The 20016-nt window shown below is 47.9% G+C and overlaps 1 protein-coding gene across 1 annotated transcript in view; it reads right to left on the bottom strand.

Moving 5' to 3' along the window:
• GALNT18 (polypeptide N-acetylgalactosaminyltransferase 18) overlaps positions 1 to 18858 on the bottom strand; it is a 328258-nt gene extending 309400 nt beyond the window's left edge. Inside the window, exon 1 of the mRNA XM_004593782.3 lies at positions 18140 to 18858. Coding sequence (XP_004593839.2) covers positions 18140 to 18374 — 235 coding nt within the window. The 5' untranslated portion in view covers positions 18375 to 18858. The remainder of the gene's footprint in view (positions 1 to 18139) is intronic.
• Between the last annotated feature and the right edge of the window lie 1158 nt (positions 18859 to 20016).

The following is a 20016-nucleotide window of genomic DNA, read 5'->3' as shown; positions in this document are numbered from 1 at the left end:
CCTTTAGTCTCCACCAGGTACCAGGCACTCCACAAAAAGCTAGAAGACAGAAAAATCAGGACTCAGTCTCTCTCTTCGAAGATCCCATCTTTTTCTAAAAGGAAAAATTGACTAATGGCGGCAGCACAATTTTCTCATCTCTAAAATGGGGTCATATTTTCTCAGGCTTATTTTAACGATCCAACAACATAAGCTGAATTACACAGTACCAGACACCATGATAACTGTCAGTTTTCCTTCCGCCTATTTTCTCTCTGTCTCCTTGATGTAAAGTCTCTGCCACTCCATCACTGTCTCACAACTCTAGTTTGAGAGGCTGGGTGGAGGCTCTGCTCCCAGACCTGACCAGAAACTGGCATGCACAGATTGGATCCAAAGCCAGACCCTACTCCACACTGCCATGCCCCCCATCCTGAAGATGATCCTAGTTGGTTGGGGTACAAGCTTCTGGAACCCAGGCAGGAAGGTGGGATCACACCGGAGGATGAATATCAGAATCTGCCCACACCCTTCTCCCATATGTGCTTGGATTCATTTGACAGAATACAGGGCACTTCAAAATTTTCAAAAATACAATTCAAAATAAACATAAACACATACACCATTCTTCAATAATATCCATTGCCCATACACTTCTTTTAAAAATATTTATTTTTATTAGAAAGGCAGATTACATTTTTATGGAGAGAGGGGAGATAGAGAAAACGATCTTCAATCTGCTGGTTCACTCCCTAAGTGGCTGCAACAGCCAAAGCTGAGCCCTTCTGAAACCAGGAGTCAGGAGCTTCTTCTGGGTCTCCCATGTGGGTGCAGGTTCCCAAGGCTTTGGGCTGTCCTTGACTATTTTCCCAGGCCACAAGCAGGGAGCTGGATGGGAAGCACAGCAGCAAGTTCATGAACTGGCACCCCTATGGGACACCGGTGCCCAAATGGGATCCCAGCATGCGCAAGGAGAGGATTTAGACACTGAGCCATTGTGCCAAGCCCACCCATTAACTTCTTGAAGACCACGCCCCTTTGCTACCCCAAGCATGGCTTCCAAAATATTTTGTACCAAAATATACTTACTTTTTAAAAATTTTTTTTAAAGATTTATTTATTTTTATTGGAAAGGCAGATATACAGACAGAAGGAAAGAAAGAAAGAATGATCTTCCATCTACTGGTTTACTCGTTAAGTGGCTGCAATGGCTGGAGCTGAGCTGATCTGAAGACAGGACCCAGGAGCTTCTTCTGGGTCACCCACACAGGTGCAGGGTCCCAAGGCTTTCCACCATCCTCTACTGCTTTCCCATACCACAAGCGGGGAGATAGATACAAAGCAGCATCCATATGGGATCCTGGCAGATGCAAGGCGAGGGTTCAGCCACTAGGCTCTCGTACCGGGCCCTATATTTATCCTCTAATTGTACTTTTCCACAAATGCTTTGACATGTCCTTTGAACTAAGAGTTTACCTTCGCACTAGAGTTTCTGAGACTGAGGAAAGCAACTGGGCATGGAGGGAAATGGTCTAGACTTGGACTCAGAGCCAGGAAGTCCCCAGCCCAAGGCCCGCTAGGTCTAACAGACCAGGAGGAAGTAACCAAGTTGCACTGGGTCTCAGATCCCTGAGCCAATAGTCTGGGGTCAGAGGACTGTTGCTGTGTGCAGCTCTGGCCAGTGCTGACTCTGACTACAGCCTTCATAACTGAGGCATGAAGGCTCAATTCAAAATTGCCAAGGCAGGAAGGATCACCCTTCTTGGTGTATAAGTGAACAAAGAAGGAATGACTGGCTTCCTAAGCTGTGCAATATCACACTTTAAGTTTCTGGAGCAGGTGCTGGGCATAGCTGTTAAAAAAACCATCAGGATGCCTGCCACCCAGGTCAGAATGCCCGAGACTGAGTCCCAGATCTGTTCCCCATTCCAGCTGCATGCCAATGTGCACCTTGAAAACAGCAGCTGATAGTTTGGGTAGTTGGGCCCATGCCACCCATGTGGGAGACCCAGATTGACTTTCTGGCTCCTGGCTTCACCTGGCCCAGCTCTGGTGGTTGCAGGCATTTAGGGAGTGAACATCAGATGGACACTTCTTTTTCTCTCCCTTTAAAATAAATAACATAAATAATTGAAAATTTTTAAAAGACACATTGTAAGTTTCTAATATTGACAAGGATATAATTAGAAGATATTTAGGAACTGGCACCATGACGTAGTAGACTGTTTTCATCTGCAGTGTTGGTATCCCATAAGGGTGCCAATTCATGTCTTGGCTGCTCTGTTTCTGATCCACTTCCCTACTTGTGGCCCGGAAAAGCAGCAAGGGATGGCTCAAGTCCTTGGGACCCTGTACTCATGTGGGAGACCTGGAAGAAAGAAGCTCTTGGCTCCTGACTGGATCAGCTCAGCTCCAGCTGTTGCAGCCATTTGAGAAGTGAATATTGGATGGAAGATGCCTCTCTCTAGCTTTCCTTCTCTTTGTAACTCTGCCTTTCAAATAAAATGAGTATTTTTAAATAAAGACATTTAATCTCTGATTTACAAAGACCAATAAATACTTTCTATGTTTTTAAAGTAATTACAAATCTAAAAATATTGATGCCTGTTTTGCTGAAAGCAACTGGCTCTTGCTGGAAAACACTGAACATTCGCAATCATAACACCTCATGCTTTGCTTTCTCAAGGCAGGTATCTTGCTATCAAAAAGTGACCAAAACAACTCCTACTAATCAAGAAACAAGTTTAATGTCCAGGAAGTATCATAATGATTTACTCACATCTCCTCTAGTTTAAAAAAGAAATTGCAAAACCTTCCCTCAGTTTTCTGCTGTCAGAAAGCATTCTTTTTGACATGGACTTTGTGTACTCAGTAGATAAGTACTTTTTAGAAAGGTAGTGTGTACCTTCCCAAAGTGGAACTAGGTCTTTCTCAAGTTTAATGTGAAACTAGATCAATCTCTACGTTGTAAGGAAAGTGTACCAAATTATATCATGCAACAAAATGCACATCTGACTGAGGAGGAAGAAAAAATGATTAAATTGAATCTTCCTTCATGATTGTCTGAAATCACACCAACCTACCTGTGACTGAAATTATAAGTCACATTGCTCAGGTTCAATCATATACACTCTGGCTGGAAGATGGGCTGATAAGGCTGCAACTCAGTCCAGCAGGCAAGACTGAAAAAATATCAGGCTTTTCTCAGGCAAACTCCTTTTCGCATCCAGCAGGTGGGAGACGAGACTCAACAGCCAAGAGTCTGGACACCTGGCTTACAGAATACTCCCTTCAGCCAAGATCTCAGCCAACACTACACATTCCCAGCAGGGGCTATAGCCTGTTACAGATTCCACAAAACAAATACAAGGATTTTCAAGATGTCCATGGAAGATGCAGGCTATTGAGATAATCTATGCATAGATTTCAAATATGTTTGCATCAAAATAAACTTATCTGTTGGGAGCAGACACCCAGCCTGAAAACTAAGACAACCGAGTATCTGCATTCAGTTCCTGGCTCCAGTTCCTGGCTGTGGCTCTTGACTCCAGCTTTCTACGAATGCAGACCCTGGGAGGTCACAATGGTAACTCAAGTCATTTGTTTCTTCTCTCCGCACAGGAGACCTAGATGGTATTCCCAGCTCTTAGCTGCAGCTTCAATCTAGCCTGCTACTGGCCACTGCCAGCCTCTGGTGAGTGAACTGGCAGACAGGCATTTTGCTCCCTTTTGCTCATACTCTCTTCCTGCCAGAGAGAGAGAGAGAAACTTAGCTTTTAACTCTATTTTCTTTTGGAAGCTCTCTCACATTTTTCCAGCAAACAAGGGCAGGTTCCCAGGGCTGCTGGTCTTAGAGCTTCAAAGCAGCCATCAGTCCCACTGAGTTGCCCTGAGCAGGTTTCCCCAGCAGATATGACAAGTTTTACTTGGGGTTCCCCTATGGTCTAATATATGGTTCTCTCAGGCCTGATTAAACAAAAGCAACCCTAACTAACTACACAGAAATGGGACTCAGATTGGGCTCAGGTAGGCCTCGCAACCAGAAGAGAGATCCCAGATCACAGTTTCTGTGCAAGCTCCAAAAAGGCACGACCCTGGGAACCAACAAATAGGAGACCCAAGGAAGACCAAACAGAAGAGCAGCACACACTTTCCCTGGTGCCCCCACCACCCAAGAGGCAGAGAGGGTGCTTCCCTGTGTGGCATCTCATCTCATCCTGCAGAGGGAAGGGATGCCTGTCCTCACTTGCACAGTTAGGGAAACTGAGGCATCAGAAATGAACAGACTTGCCCAAGGTCACCCTACTTGCAAACAGCAGTGTTTATTTTCATCATTGTGTGTTGCACATTCCCTTCCCCCACGCTAAAAGAAGGGACTAGAGTTTCCCCATTAAAGGCAGCTGTTGGTTTTGCTTAATGACTGAACTTGCCCTTTCAAATCTTCACTGCTCCACTCCTATAAATCCTCTTTATTCTTCAAAGATGTGTCACCAGTTCCAATAACTCCCGTGAAGTCTGTTCTGACATCCCGTACTTCCAGAATCCGATTTTAACTTTCGTTCTAGTAGTCAGCTTGCAAAAGAGCCTTTAACTATTTCTCATTTGGTCTCCTCAGTCTGCTTTAGGAGTTCTCTAAGGAAAGGGACTGTGTCTGGGTATGGTGTCATTTACTGGCACAGCACCAACCCTACAAGTGGTCTCTAGGAAATAGTCATAGCACAGCTTGAATTGGTGTCGCTGAAAACTGGGCATGGGTGGGCACTGGATGCCATAGTGAAGATGCCACTAGGGTTACCTCCATCCATGTCCAAGGGCCCAAATTAACATCCACCTCTGTGTCTTACTCCAGCTTTCTGCTAAGGCACATCTTGGAAGGTAGCAGGAGATATTTTAAGGAGTATGGGTGTCTGCTATCCATACAGGAAGCCAGACTGAGTTCTGGGCTCAGGGTTTTGGTTTGGCACAGCCCAGACTGTTGTAGGCATTTGAGGAATGAACCAGCCATTGGAAGATCTTTCTTTGTTTCTCTCTCTCTGTCTTCATTTCAAATAAATGAAAATAATTTAAAATTTTTAAAAGAAAATTACACTTAAAGATAAACTGGGATTCTCTGTTCAAGCCCTCCTGGCAGCTCTCCCATGCTTCCAGAGCATTCCTTCCATAGTGACCTTTGAGGCTGTACAACCAGCTCCTCTCTGGCCTCACTCTGTTCTCTCTCCTTTCTCCCACCACAGTGGCCACTCTAGCCACACTGGCCACTCTACCATCATTCAAACAGAGCAGACACATTCCTGCCTCCAAACCTTAGCACTGGCCATTGCCTCCACTTGGCACTGCCTTACTAGACACACATACAGCTCGCTTCTCACCTTCATCAAGTCTCCACTGATGGAAGACTCCAACCAGTGTGCTCAATGGCAACATCTTCACATGTCTGTCTTTGTTCCACTTAGATGGTGCTCAAGAAATGCTTGTTGGTGGAAGAAAGGGAAGAATCTGAGTATGCGACCAGAAGAAGGCAAGGGTACATTCCACATTCAAAGTCTCAGCTAAAACAGGGATTACAGGTTTCTGGAAGTACATCTGTCCCAACCATACAGAATGATCCTTTTCCTGTCCAACCACCTTCTTAACAGAGAATGCCAGCCTTGGGGTCATCCCCTATACCTGCTCAAAGAGCTCGGAGACCACAATTCTACACGTCTCACTCCAAATATTCCATCACCTCGATTTAATGGGAGATGCTGGCACGCCTGGCCACGTCTGCTGTTTATTTATGTCAACCCCCTTTTGAAGCTTCATATTTGACTCCAGACCCTGAACAGAGAGGAACCCCAAGTAAAACTGTAGCTGGAATGAAAATAGTGGGAGATGGTCTTATCTATACTATGTCCTCTTCTGGAAAGAAACAGCATTCCTAGCTGCCAACAACCACACCCAGGCACTTCTCAGCTTCCCAGAGGGTGAAGCCAGCTGGGTTCCTGGCACAATCATCCCCCATATCTCCAGGGAGAGAGTTTGCAAACAGCCACTTGGTGACACAGGTCAGGGCCTACTACTCTCAAGAGTTCCACCTGCAACCTTTCTGTTAAGGAAAAAGAAGGAGCCCCTTTTTCTCTTAGTCAATAATCTTGGAGCAGAGGGTGTCTAGCCCTTATTAAGGGGCTGAGAGAAGACAATCAGGTTCTGCTTCTCACTGGCTGAACAGGCTAATTACAGTTGCCATACTTTGATTTCCTCAAGGGTAAGATGGGGGTTGAAGACTGGGCTAGCTCGAGCTTGTGCACTTGGTAGGATCTCGGTATGTGAAGACTCCTCCCTTTTCCCCATCCCTTCCCAGATGAGTTAACTCATGTTTCCATAGCCCTCTCTCATCCTCACAGCTTCCTTTCCCAAGTTCTGAGCTATGGAAGGTCTCTTCCACTCATCTGCCATTGTACTCCCTTCCTAATGTAAATGCTCATGTTAAAATGGTGGGAGGGTTTGGGGAGGGGTGGGGAGAATCCAAGTACCTATGAAACTGTGTTACATAATACAATGTAATTAATGAATTAAAAATAATAAATAAATTAAAAAAAATAAAATCACCTGCTTTTTATACAAAAAAGGGGGCACAGCACAGTAGCCTAGTGGCTAAAGTCCTCACTTTGCACGTGCCAGGATCCCAAATGGGTACCAGTTCTAATCCCAATGGCCCCACTTCTATATAGCTTCCTGTTTGTGGCCTGAGAAAGCAGCAGAGGACGGCCTAAAGCCTTGGGATCCTGCACCCGCATGGGAGACCTGGAAGAAGCTCCTGGTTCCTGGCTTCAGATCAGTGCAGCTTTGGCTGTTGTGGCCACTTGGGGAGTGAATCAAAGGACAGAAGATCTTCCTCTCTGTCTCTCCTCCTCTCTATATTTGACTTTCCAATGAACATAAATAAACCTTAAAAAAAAAGCCTGGCCCAGTTGTAGAGCTGGAAGGTCTATCTCCTGATTCCAGCATATTACACTTTCTTTCTTGCGCTCTTTTAGACATGGAAGTGAATCAGAGGATCAGTTTGTTATTAAAATGAGATTTAGAAGTAAAAGAAACCAAAATAGTCAGACTCACTTCTGCAAGGCTGAGCAACTTTCAGGCAGGCTACCCCCACCCCCACCTTTCTACTCCCCATGGCTCCTTCTTTCCCATCAGGGAAATATGATGATTAATGAGACAAAGCCTGTCCCACTTGTTGAAATCCTTTGAGGCAGCAACCACGTAAACACCAAGCATTATAACTGCAATGAAGAATACCAGAAACTCCTTGGCTTGGGGATGCTAAACAAGGCACAGCCAAACAAATCTGCAACCGAAGATCAGAAAGGATCTTCTACGTGAATAATAGAAAATGTCACCAGCATGAACTGGAAGAGAGATTAGTTCAATAAAGGGAAAAAGCCACATCTGTGGGGCTCCGGTAAGATTTTTGCTTACTTTTAACTTTCCAGCTTATAACTCACACGGTTATTAATACAGACTCCTACTGTTTTGGGCAAATAAACAGCTGCTGATGCTTTGTGCCCAAACCACTTTATTAGAGCTTTCCTTTACAGCAATTGTTTCTTCCTTTCCAGATCTTGCAAGGCTTGGACAGCTTAAAACAAAGCAGAATGAAGAGCAAAGGAGAGAAGAGGCAGCCTGTGTTGGCGGGGGCTGCTGGGACCTTCACCATCTTCTTTATAACTCTTCAACAAAGTCGGAGTTCAAGAGCAGTAAGCAGAAGACAGAGATGCAGTATGATCAGAAGGGCTGTTTCCGCCCAGGCCTGGAAGTGACTACTAAATAAGACACACCACTGAGAGAAGACGAGGGTGATCAGATGTCCAGATTTGCCGAGGGCTTCCTTGCAACTGGACATCCAAGTTTAAAATGGGGAAAGCCTGTGTGTGTCACGCCAGAAGATGTGTGACAGTATCAGTGAGCAGGAAAGCACTTGGCACCATGGCAGGGGCACATAAGCCATAGGTGGGACCAGAGTGAGCTGCAGCTGCTGCTGGAACACTGCTTCCCCTATAAGCTCATGCTCCAAGGAGCTCCACAGTGATCCAAGAGAAACAGTTCTCACGGTCTCTTGAAGTGAGTGACAGCACCTCACCAGAACACAGCCTCTTCCTTCTGCTCACCTTCATCTTGTGGACACAGCAACACACTGAGCCACCTGTCTGGTTCTCTTGCTTGCCAGTCCCCCACTTGTCTTGAGGCCTCTGAGTTTTGGATACAATGATCCTTGGTGCCCCTCTAGGTGAAATCTTCATCTTTTCAACAGGGAGCAGAGACACTGAAGACAGCTTCCCTTTGGGACTTCCCCCACCATCAGCACTGTGATCTTGGGCAAGCACCCATGTTCGTCTGTTTCTCATTGCTGTAACAAAACAGTGAGGCTGGATAACATACAAGGAAATGTATTCACTTTGCAGTCACAGTGGCTTAAAGTCCACGATCTGCTCCCTGTAGAGTGGGCCTCTAGGGAGAGCCCTTTGGCTGCATCCCAACATGGCAGAAGGCACCACAGTGAGTGTAACAAGGAGGCAGCAGTAACTAGGGAAACAGGAGCCAGAGATTCAAGAGCCACACTCTGCCTTCCTAACAGTCACTCCTGCGGGAACTAAGCAGGGTTCCTGGGGAACTACATGACTCCCTGTGGAGGGTAGTTCCTCCAATGACCTGCTCACCTCCTGCTCTATCCCACCTCCTATAGGTCTGCCACCTCTCCACTTTGCTGTACTGGGACTACCTTTGCAGCACAGGAACCTCTGAGGGTCTCCTGGAAGCCATATCCAAAGCATAGCATTCTCTAAGTCTTCATTTTCCCATCTCTAAATTCCTGCTTCATCACATTGTGGAGATGAGGAATCATTGACTTAAAAAATATATTTGGGGCTTGGCAGCGTGGCCTAGTGGCTAAGGTCCTTGCCTTGATCCCATATGGCCGCTGGTTCTAATCCCGGCAGCTCCACTTCCTCTCTATCTCTCCTCCTCTCAGTATATCTGACTTTGTAATAAAAATAAAATAAATCTTTAAAAAAAAAATATATATATATATATATTTGTACCTCGTTTAAATAAAATAAATAAACTTTCTAGTCATGCATGGCAGCACACAACCCAGTCTCTGACATGCACAAGTAATTTTCTTCCTCCATTCCCTTGATTCAACCAACCTTCAATTGTTGATACAGTTGCTGCTCTGAAATGCAGTTACAGTTTGTCTAGGATTCTCCTTTGCCACTTCAACTCTCTATTTAGCATTCTTACTCTCATGTTCATTGGCCCAAAAAACCTTGATAGTGTCCTCCTAAATCCCTAGATGCCATTAACATTACACTTACTGACCCAAGCTTTGAGTCTGATCCTGCCAGGCTTCCTGAATTGCCTGCTGGCTCCTCTGGGGTCTCAAGGACCCCCCATGCTAAGTCCCCTGAGTTCAGAGACAAACGAACAAGCCAGCCTGGAGAAGTCAAGCAAGCACCAGAGCTCCCACTCAGGACCCACTCACAGCTAGGCCTCCTGTGTAGGCAGCAGAGGCAGCTGAACTCATGGCTCCCAAGATGGGGGCTACAGATGCTGCTTCTCTGCATCCTTCTAACCCTGAACTCCTGAAGGACAGAGGCAGCCGGTCACAGCCCAGGCAAGTGCACCTGTGCACTCTATTGCCAATCCAGCGGTGACTTTCCAGGAAGTCTAGGCCAGATACTGAGGACTGTCAACTAGCATCGGGGAGGGAAACTTAGCATCCCAAAAATAAACCTTCACGAAACTGAAACAGAATGTCAGGCAGGGAAAAAGAACGACATACCCACTGTGATGATCTGACTAGCAATGTATTTTAATCCATAGTCATGTAACCAAAAATTTAGCACAGCTCTAGCCTTCAGATAACTTAGGAATCCTTTTGCTGAAAGCTCCAGTTGGCTGCACTCAGCAGAGTCCATGAACGGTACATAGACTTGCCCCAGAAGTTTCCAGAATGGCCATCGTCTTCAATCACTGCCACAATATACTGCATTTCAGAATAGTTGTGAGCTAATTTGTGATTAACAATAATTTAAGTACCAAAACTTTGGAATCATTTTAACTGTGTAAAGAGTTTTCAAGAGTATCATATTCCTTTGCATGCTAATATGCATGGGGTGGGGAAAGTGGGTGTAATGGAGTGAGAATGAAGGCATGTGTTGGGATATGCATCACCCTGGCCCCATCGCAGAGTACATGCCCTGCATGTTAAGGCATGTGTGTCAGGAACCAGGGAACAAAAAGAAACCATATGCTCCAGCACAGCCCCAAGGAATGTGGCTGACTCCAACCCATAGGCAAAGTGAGAGTTGGTAAGACAGCCTGGTATCATTGAACCACTGCCAGTTTCAAGGCAGGATATCCAGCCCCCAAGAGACCTTCAAGCCCAGCAAAAATAACCCAGCACACCATTCACTACCTTTAGATCAACACCAGCTGGTCTTAGCTACAGCGCCTCTTGTTCCCTACTCCAGCGCCCCACTGGACCTTGCAAACTTCTGTGCCTCCAGCTTCAAACAGACTCCTCTGTCTCCCTGACCACACATGGCTGGCTGCCTCCTGGCTTCCTTCATCAGGAGCTCTGTGTCCCATCAGCCCCAGCTAGACTGCCCTCCAATAGACTCCTCAAGGTAGCCCGTCTGTTCCCAGGCTCCTGGATGCAGCCAAGTAATTTTAAAAAGTGGGAGAGTGAGTGGGGGTGGGCAGCAACTTCAAAGAGTCCCACTATCTAGCCCCAGACCAAGATCATTCAGCTTTGCAGGTTGAGTGAGATCAGAAATTCCATAGGACAATAATGAAGATGCTGTAATAACCTTGCAGTTGGTCCCTGCATTCCAGAAGTGCATGTGAAAACACAGACAAGCCCAACCCAAGTGACTAGAACCGACCTGCCAGGCCCAAACAAGCCAGAAAGCACGCTGTGGCTCTCTGACATTTTTCATTCTGAATTCTCCTTGAGACTCTATACCAACCGACACCAAGGGCAAGTAACAATTCATGACACCAAGGGCAAGTGGGAAAGAATGTGAAATTCATTCATGTTAAAGCCTATACACTTATGGCTAAAAATGAAAATTCTTTGACTGTGTGTGTGGGCGGGGGGGGGGAGAAGTTGTATTCTTTGGCAAGGTTTGTCTGTTGCATGAAGATGTGGGCCTTGGCTGTTAACCAAGCCCAACCTCTAGGTCCTGCTATTCAATGCTCACAAAATATCTGTCACTGTTCTAATACCATTTCATCTGCCCTGGTGCCCTCCAAAGGACAAGTAGCTTCACTCTCTATATGGCACCCTTCCCTCAAATAAATGAGAAGCACTCAGCAAACAACACATCCTCTTCATCACAAAACCCACCACGCCAAGGACCAGCCAATCCTAGCTGACATTCAAAAGCTTAAAGGAAGCACAGCGGGCAAGTCTCAGATAATTTCTGATGCGTGGAGACCATCTAAGGTTTGTAACTGAGCAAACAGAATGATCTGCTCTTAAAGACCCAATGCGCATTAATATGCACATAATGTGCCTAATAAACTTTCAGGAAACAAAATGCAGCTAATAACCCATTTCTCCCATTGTTGGGATGATTTTGATTCAGTGAAGTAAGATAATGGATTTAGAAATTAGTCCTATAATGTAATACATTATTAATCATGGTATTTGGAAGGGTAAATAGATGTTGTAAGAACACCACCCAGGAACTCAATTTCCTTTTATTTATTCTCTTGCAGTCTTCATGCTACCATCATCCCTCACAAAAATGTAACAGTCAGATCTTTTTTTTTTCTCTCCAAACAGTAATGCTTAAGCAGCAAAGCCTTTTAAACAATGAAATATTCGAAAGAACACAAAAGAGAAACACAGGAAAGAGGAAGTATCCTGGTTTTAGAGAGGGAGCAAGAGAATACCAGGGGTGCCCCAAGGTCCCTCCAGACCCTTTCACTTCCTGGGTCCCAAGCAAACATAGAAACCTGGGGTGCTTAGGTGATACAGCATGAAAACTACACCCCTAGAGCATTCACGCAAAAACAATAATTAGGTATGTAGTACATAATGCAGGCACGATGCATAAGATATCTATAAATAAAACACATATGTAAATACACAAACAGGTAGTTGAAGACAAACACAGGCAAAGGACACAAGCAGTCCTCACCAGACAAACACGCAGGTGGCAGGAGGTATTCAGTCTTACAGTAATCAAAGGAAGACAAAAGGCCAGTACATTTGACAGTGATTCCATTTGACCAGAAAAGATTGTATCACCCAAGACTGGCCAAACTCCATCACACAGGTACAATAATACTCTACTGGCCACCTGGTAGAAAGCCCTCCCTCTTGAAAACCAGTTTTCATAAAAATTCTCACAGCATTTTTTTTTTATTTGAGAGGCAGGGAGAGAGAACCTCTGTCTGCTAGTTCACTCTTCAAATGCCCACAAAAAAGTCAGAAATACTGCAGCCATCATTACTGCCTCCCAGGGACCACATTAGCAGGAAGTGGACTCAGGAGCCTGAACTGGGAACCAAATCCAAACACTTCAATCAGTGGGATATGGCTATTCTAATTGGCATTCTAACTTCTGGCCAAACACTTGCCCCATTCATGCTCTTGGATTCACTTCTGGAAACATGAAGGACTTCAGAAAACCTATTGGGGGGGTGGCAATGGAATTAAAAGATAGCCTTATTGTAATGTAAATTTTTTATCCATGTTTGGTCGTTTTATATTACACATTCTCTATGAACATTCCGAAGACTTTTGTACATACTTGAAACTAATCCAAAAGAAAAACACAAAATGAACACATCCATCCCAGCTCAGATTATAATGTCCAACAATAGGGAAGTGGTTGGCTCAGTAGCAGTACAACAGTGAGGTTACTGTGTAATCAGGAATAACACAGGGACAGTTCTCTTAAAAATCTTTCCCTAGGTCCATGTCCAGTCTAGACATCAACTGAGCTTTCCATCTGCTCCCAGAAACAAATCCATGGCACCTCTGTCCATCCAAGTACACCGTTCTTGACTACTGTGGCTCATGGTCCCATTCCAACAATAGCCACAACCCATTGGTCTTGCTCCCAGATGCAGTTACACTATTTGAACTTGTCTCAGTAACCACATAGTTCAATTTTATTTGAAGCCTAACTGCTAAAATGGTGAGGGATGGTATTTTTAAGAAAATTAATTCAAATGCTTTGGTAAGTCTTTAAACAAGGTTTAAATAGCAACCTGGCTGCGTGTAGGAAAAACTACTGCAAAGGGTCAAATAGGGATCACCAAAAAAGTAGCCTACTGTACTGAGATATAATCATTAGTCCCTTCCAGCGCCCAGTGAATCTGAAAGAAAACAGCACTAGAAATCAGATTTCATAAATAGGACATCATGGGACTAGTTTACGCAGGAAGACAAACAGAAGACCGATCAGTAGTCACATCGCAAAGACAGTGCTCTGACCCAACACCAAAAACCAGAGATGGGAATGTACATGAAAACAAAATCATTTAGTTCCATAATTTTGAGATAAAAAATGCTAAATGCATGTTTGTAATAGTTTGCTTCCTTCTCCTTTCTGGCTGAGCTTAATTAACTGAGTAGCCTGCACCTTGACCACGCTGAATAGAGAAAATATATTGTCTTTTGCCAACAACACCTCTATTTCAGGGACTAAAGGTGTCTCTTACCACCGTTACTCCCCTATTGTTGTCCCGTGTAGTGCCTGGCACAGGTTAGATCCCCAGTAATTAACTGTGGAACCAATTAACTATGTACTAAGTATGAAAAAATGCTGCTAACCAAAAGAAAATTGGGAAAAAAAAAACCAAAACACAAACAACAGAATAAGATTCATACACTCATACATGTAAATCATGACTACATTTTCATTCTAGGACATAGGGACAGGGCCAGCATTGCGGTTAAGCTATCATTTTTAGCGACAGCCTGTACCAGAGCCCTGGCTACTCCACCTACAATCCAGCTCTCTGTTACTGCATTAGGGAAGGCAGTAGATGATGGCTCAGGGACTCAAGCCTCTGCCACCATGTGGAAGACCAGGATGACGCTCTTAGTTCCTAGCTTTGGTCTGAATCAGGGCTGGCTGTTGTAGCCATTTGGGGAGTGAACCATTGGATGGGAGATCTCTCTCTCTCTCACTGTGCCTTTCAAATAAATAAATAAGAAAAAAGAAAAGAAATTGTGAAAGTGAATAGATGAGGCTAATAAGTAATATTTAAAATACAAAAATAATTATCAGAGAAGAATGAATTATGGGCATGTGTGTTATCAAAAGAGTTTGGTGCAGTGGCTACACCTCCACCTGGGACAGCCACATCCTCTATCAGATAGTCTGGCTTGGATCTGGGCTCCATGTCGGATTCCAGTTTCCTACTAGTATGCACTCTTGAAAGTATCAGATGATGGTGGCTTAATTACTTGGGTGCCAGCCAGCCATGTGGGAGAGCAGATTGAGTTTCAGGCTCCTGGCTTCAGCTTGACCAAACCTGGCTGTTGCAGATATGTGGGCAGTGAACCAATGGATGGAAGATCTTTGTCTCTCTGCCTTTCAAATAAAATGAAAATAAATCAAAACATTTTTTCTTAAGCATTAGCCCATTATATTGTAGGAGACAGCCATTTTTGTTTTGAATAGTGAGCAGACATTTTCATTTCTTAAGTTCACTTAGGCTTCGTTCAGCAAGCTTTCTCTCCCCTGGCTATCTCACACAATATGATCTTTTTCCTCCTAGAACCAAACCTGTCACGACACTTATTTTGTGTTTCCAAACTATCAGGATGCTTTTTTTTTTCCAATCTGATGTTTTCCACCCTCCCAGTTATCATCTACTTGGTTAGGAAAAAAAAATCTCAAAACTGCAATTTACATTCCCAAGAGATTCTCAAACACCATCTAATTAAATCATTCGATCAGAAAACAAATTAAAATGAAATATCACTGCAACCCCCAAGAGGAAAATAAACTTTTCAGTCATGACTAGAACAGACCTCTAGGGCAATGCTCCAAAGCCTCTTCTAATTGCAAGTCCTTCTAACATCCTGCAGAACATTTTGTGACATTTGCAGCGTCCGGGATAACTTTCCTTCCAAAGGAGAGAGGAACCTGAGCACGTCTCTGAAGCAAAACCTGTTCTTCGCAAAACGCAATGCTTTCATGAAGACAAATTGGTGCACCATGCACAAGCCTGGGCTTCTCATTCATTCACCCATGCCCCCATCCAGCACCTACTCTTTGCAGAGCATGCCAGGAACTGTCCTGGTGTGCAACAAACACGAGTTGGGTGAATGGAATCTGTGCTTCTTGTCATGAAATAAAACCCAAGCCCAGAACTTCCTTCTGCATGAAAACAATCTCCAAGTGATACACCTGCTGACTCCATTGAACCCTGCTGTCCTCTGAGGTTCCTGACAGTCACATCTACCACCATCAAATGATTCCAAGGGCACTCTTCCCACCCTGAGGCCCCAAGGGACAGCACAGGAGACTCTGAAGCCATGCGAGCTGCACCTAAACCCCTGGACTACCAAGGATCAGTGGCATGACCCAAGAGAAGTCTATAACCTCCCCCATGCCTTGGTTTTCATATCTGTCAGATGGAACAAAGATCACCCACCTCATAGGGCTGTAGAAATTGGTCAATACATGTAAAGCATTTAGAAGTGGGCCAAATAGATAAGAGCTGCCATATCACTTTCCACTCGTAGTATGACCCCTTATTTATTGCGGCTCAGCCAAGTAAGCTGGATGATTCCGATGGCTCTGCTGACCAGAGCAGTCCTGACAATGGACTACACACAAGCAGCCTACATCAGTGAGGGCAAGAGTCTCTTTCTACCTTCAGCTTCTGATAACTGCCCTTGACCAGTCCCAAACTTTGGAGCCCCCTTCTCTCTCCTTCTAAATGCAAGTCCTGTAGCGAAGGAGAAGATGAGATCGGCACCAGGCAGGGAGCTGCCACGGCTCCACCACCCTATCAGGATCATCTGATTTCTGCCTCATTTCTTGTCTCTCCAACCCAACTACAGGTAGAAGCTAGGGGTCACTTCTGGATATCCACAGCAGCCATTGCACATACACAGGGGATTAGACCAGCACATGTGTGAACGATCCTGCTCTCTCTCACTCTTTTTTTTCCGCTCATCTCCAGAACAATACACAGTTAAAGGTTTCCTAGTAGAAAATCGCAAAGGCTCCCTTTGAACTTCAACACGGCACTCATTTTCAAGCACAGCCTTATAAATTACACAGCATGATTCGCAGCCAACATAATAGGGGCTCACCTTATGAGATGCTCACAGGTTAATAACATTCCCTCAATGCCTCCCAAAGAAGTATCCAACCCTCCTCCTCCCCAGCCACATAGAAAGGCAGGAGAGATGCAGTTCCCAGGAACAAATACATACACACACACAGAGAATCTGAACAGAAACATCTCAAAACGTGTTGGCAAACTGTCCATGGGGTGGGGGAGAGGTGGGAGCCACAGCCCTGGGATTTCCAGGGAACCTTTCCAACAGCCCTGGGGCAAACACCATACTTCTACAGCTGGGAAGCTGTCACTCCCTAGCCATGGGATGGAAAATGACAAGGAAGAAAACAGCAGCAACAGGCACCCGCCAGAAAATCACCTGGTCTACCACAGCCAGCCAGGTGGAAGGGATAGGCAGATCTGAAGAAGAGAGTGGCAATGGTTCTCCTCTCCTGAGGAGGAGGGTTCTTTGTCACACCGGGCAGGGAGCACTGTGGAAACAGCCAGCTCCTCCGAACGTGTCCGAAGCCGCCCCCCCACCCCCGCCCCCGCCCCCGGGAAGCAACTATTCTGGCACAGGGCAAAACGCACCAAAATCGGCCGTGGCAGCAGTCCTCACCCGCCAAGCAAGCGGGCAGGTGCACGGACTGGAGTGCAAGCAATCACGTGCAAACCAAAAGACTCCTGGGTTACTCCTGGGGGAGACAGCCTTCAATTTGCCAAGCTCAGCCACTGCCACGTACTGGACGCAGAGTATGGGGGGCCTGCCAGATTGACCGGTGGACCAGGCTGGGCTCTGCTCTTAGGACATGTACACACCAGAACGCAGGGCGCCGGGACCAGGTGGAAAAGGGATGTACGAACGTGAGCGACTCGCGTGTATCCCGAAGGGGAACCCGCGACAGGAACGCCGCTTCTCCCCGGCTCCTCAGCCTAGGTCTCCTCGAGACAGAACTCCACATTCCACCCTCCCTCTGGACCCTCACGCTGGCCTGAAGGGCACCCACCCAGCGCAGTCTCCGACTCCTGAGCTGCGCCGGGTCGGTCCGATCTGCCACGCAGCTCGCAGGGCCTGGGAGTGATGGCCTGCAGCTGGTCCCCTGGGCAGCTCCGCTGGGAAGGCGCAGTTCAGGGCGTGTTCTCCCGGTCCTGAACAGATGCGCTACCGCAGCAGATGGAGCTCACGCGGCGGGCATCTTCCCAGCCTTGACACCTGCTCCTAGCTAGGGGTCCTGGCTCCGCGGGCTGTGGAGGGCAACCACTTCAGGTTTAGGCAGATTTCCCGTTCCAGATGCAACCTTCCTCATTCCCCGCATTTCCAAGGGGCCCTGGGACCGAGCAAAGCCAGGCAGGCTCTGGGGCAATGCAATCTCCCTGGCCAGGTTTCCCTCCACTCGGCTTGACTCTGCTCGGTTAGTAGCCCGAGGGTGCTGAAGGCCAACGGATCAGAGCCGCTCCGATAGTGGCCAAATGAGCTAGTTTGCTCAGGCTCTCACACACATACTCTTAAGATGGACTTGGGTGCCATCCGGAGCGCCCGCGAGCAGTCAGCCCGGAGCCACACACACACTGGGACACGTGCTCAGCGCGCCCCCATAGAGACAGCAAAATCAGCTGCACACACCCGCGGAGGCAGCGCCCCACGCACATTGGCGAGCCCACCAAGAGCGCGCACCGCCGCGGAAACGGACGGTCCAGCACACTGGCAGGAACGCACATGCAGTCCCTCACCACTACCACCATCCCCAGTCTGCTGCCCAAGGATCCCGCGGTAGCCGCTAGCAACGTACGCCGCCCCGTGCACTCCGCGCTGTGCCAGGCCGCGTGGGCGGCCCAAGTTTCCCCAGGGTGTCCGTACCTTGGATGTGCTGTTTGATGACATTCTCCAGGTGGTCCAGCCGCTCAATGATCTTCAGAGTGTCCCCTTTGTCTTCCTCCAGCTTCTTGTCGGGAGCCGGCTCCTGCCCCCGCACATACACGCTGGCGATGTAGTTGGTGACCCAGCCCACGTAGAGCAGGCAGATGATGTTGGTCATGCCGCTCAGGATCACGCAGGTGGACACCAAAGTTTTGGTCTTCCTGGTGCACACCATTCTGAACTCCCTCCTCCATAGAGCGCTCCCAGGGACCCCTTTTTGCCGCGCCCCCGCACTCCGCCGTGCTCACACCCCCTAGCACACCCTGAGGTTCGCTTGGCTGTGGAGCCGCCGAGTCCAAGTTTGCGGCTCCCGCCGCTGCCCACCCGGGCGGAAAGCCTGACAAAGGAAATGAGGTGGGTTTTTCTTCCAAAATTAAAAATCCCCGAGGCGCTCCCAGAGCGGTCACGAGTGGCCTGTAGCCGAGTGCCCCGGCAGGCACGTCTGGAAAACTTTGTCAGAGCCCGAGTCCGCGGCCGCGCCACTTCCCATCGCCGGCGCCGGCTGCCTCAGCTGTCCGACCGGCCCGCTGGGCTGAGAGGACGGCGGCGGCGGCGGCACGGCGGCGGGGAGAGCCGCGGCACCGAGCGGCCCGGCCCCCTCCGAGCGACAAGCGCCGCCACCAATCGCGCTCCGGCTCCGGAGAGGGGACGGGGCTGGGCGGCCGCCGACCAACGGGGAGGGCTCGAGGAGGCGGAGTCCGGCCCCCGGGCCCCACCTGCTGGCCGCCTCCGCCTCCCGCCCCCAAGGGGTGCGCCGGCGCCTCCACCCTCGGCGGGCCGCGCCGCGCCTCCTGCCCGGGAAGCCAAGCTGGCCGAGAGGGCGCGCCGCCAAGCTCGGCCCCAACTTAGATGGACGGATGCCGCTTCTGAGGGAAATTCCACCTCCTGCTCTCGGAGCAGGGGTCCCTGCCCTGTGGGTCCGCTCGGCTGCCCCAGCCGCGACTCTTCTGTCTGTGGTCTTACTCTGGGTAGTGAAGCCACAGAAGGCTGGCGAGTATGGCAGGCCCTCTGGGCGTCCGCTGCCTCCTCCGAGGCCTCTCTCCCAGTCTCCACCTTACCGCCACCCTCCAGTAGCCGCCTTCCTGGGTGTCTTCGGACTTGGGGACTGCCAGGGAAACACTCCCAGGCTTCTGCTAGCTGCGCTGCTTAAGCTATCGGGTGGCTCTGACCGGCCCCTCTCCCACCCCACACAGCTTCTCTGGCCCATCTAGAGTTTCATCTTGAAGTCTGCTTAGCTCTCAGAACCCAGCTGTGTCCCGATACCCCTGGTGTCATTCAAGCAGGACCCAGCTTGTCCGAAATGCTCTCCTTGGCCCTGAATACATAACTGGGCTTCACAACCTCAGTGGGGGAGACGCTTGTACTGAAGGGCACATCATTGGGGCGTGTAGCTAGACTCTCCCTGAGGGAACTGCATAGGCCCTGGGCCCATGGTTACACCTACTGCAGACAACTGTCCCTGATGGCACACAGGCATCCTTGACTTGGAAGATGCTTCCTTCTGCTGAACACCCACGTCTCAGCACCTGAACAGAATTCCTCTAAAAAGGGCCCTTCGAAAAACCAGATGTCCCTCCTCTCTGTGTCTGAGTTGCATTTTCCTGGTCTGGAGAGTCAAGGAGGCAGTTGTGGTCATGACTGGTGGGTGAGGAGCTCTCCCTGCAAGTGAGACCCTATAGTACAACGGTCTCCCCACTGAGGTTGTGAACGGAGAAGGATGCAGAAAGGGTTGTCTTTGCCCATGGCTGGAGCATGGAGCCCTGGGTGTGGGTTAGGGCCTTGGAGAACGATGCAGGAGACAAGGATAAGCAGAAGAG

This window comes from Ochotona princeps, chromosome 4, assembly GCF_030435755.1.
Source record: "Ochotona princeps isolate mOchPri1 chromosome 4, mOchPri1.hap1, whole genome shotgun sequence".
In the NCBI taxonomy this organism is placed as follows: domain Eukaryota; kingdom Metazoa; phylum Chordata; class Mammalia; order Lagomorpha; family Ochotonidae; genus Ochotona; species Ochotona princeps.
Note: the sequence above shows the minus strand (reverse complement) of the source record. Positions and strands in the feature narration are given on the sequence as shown.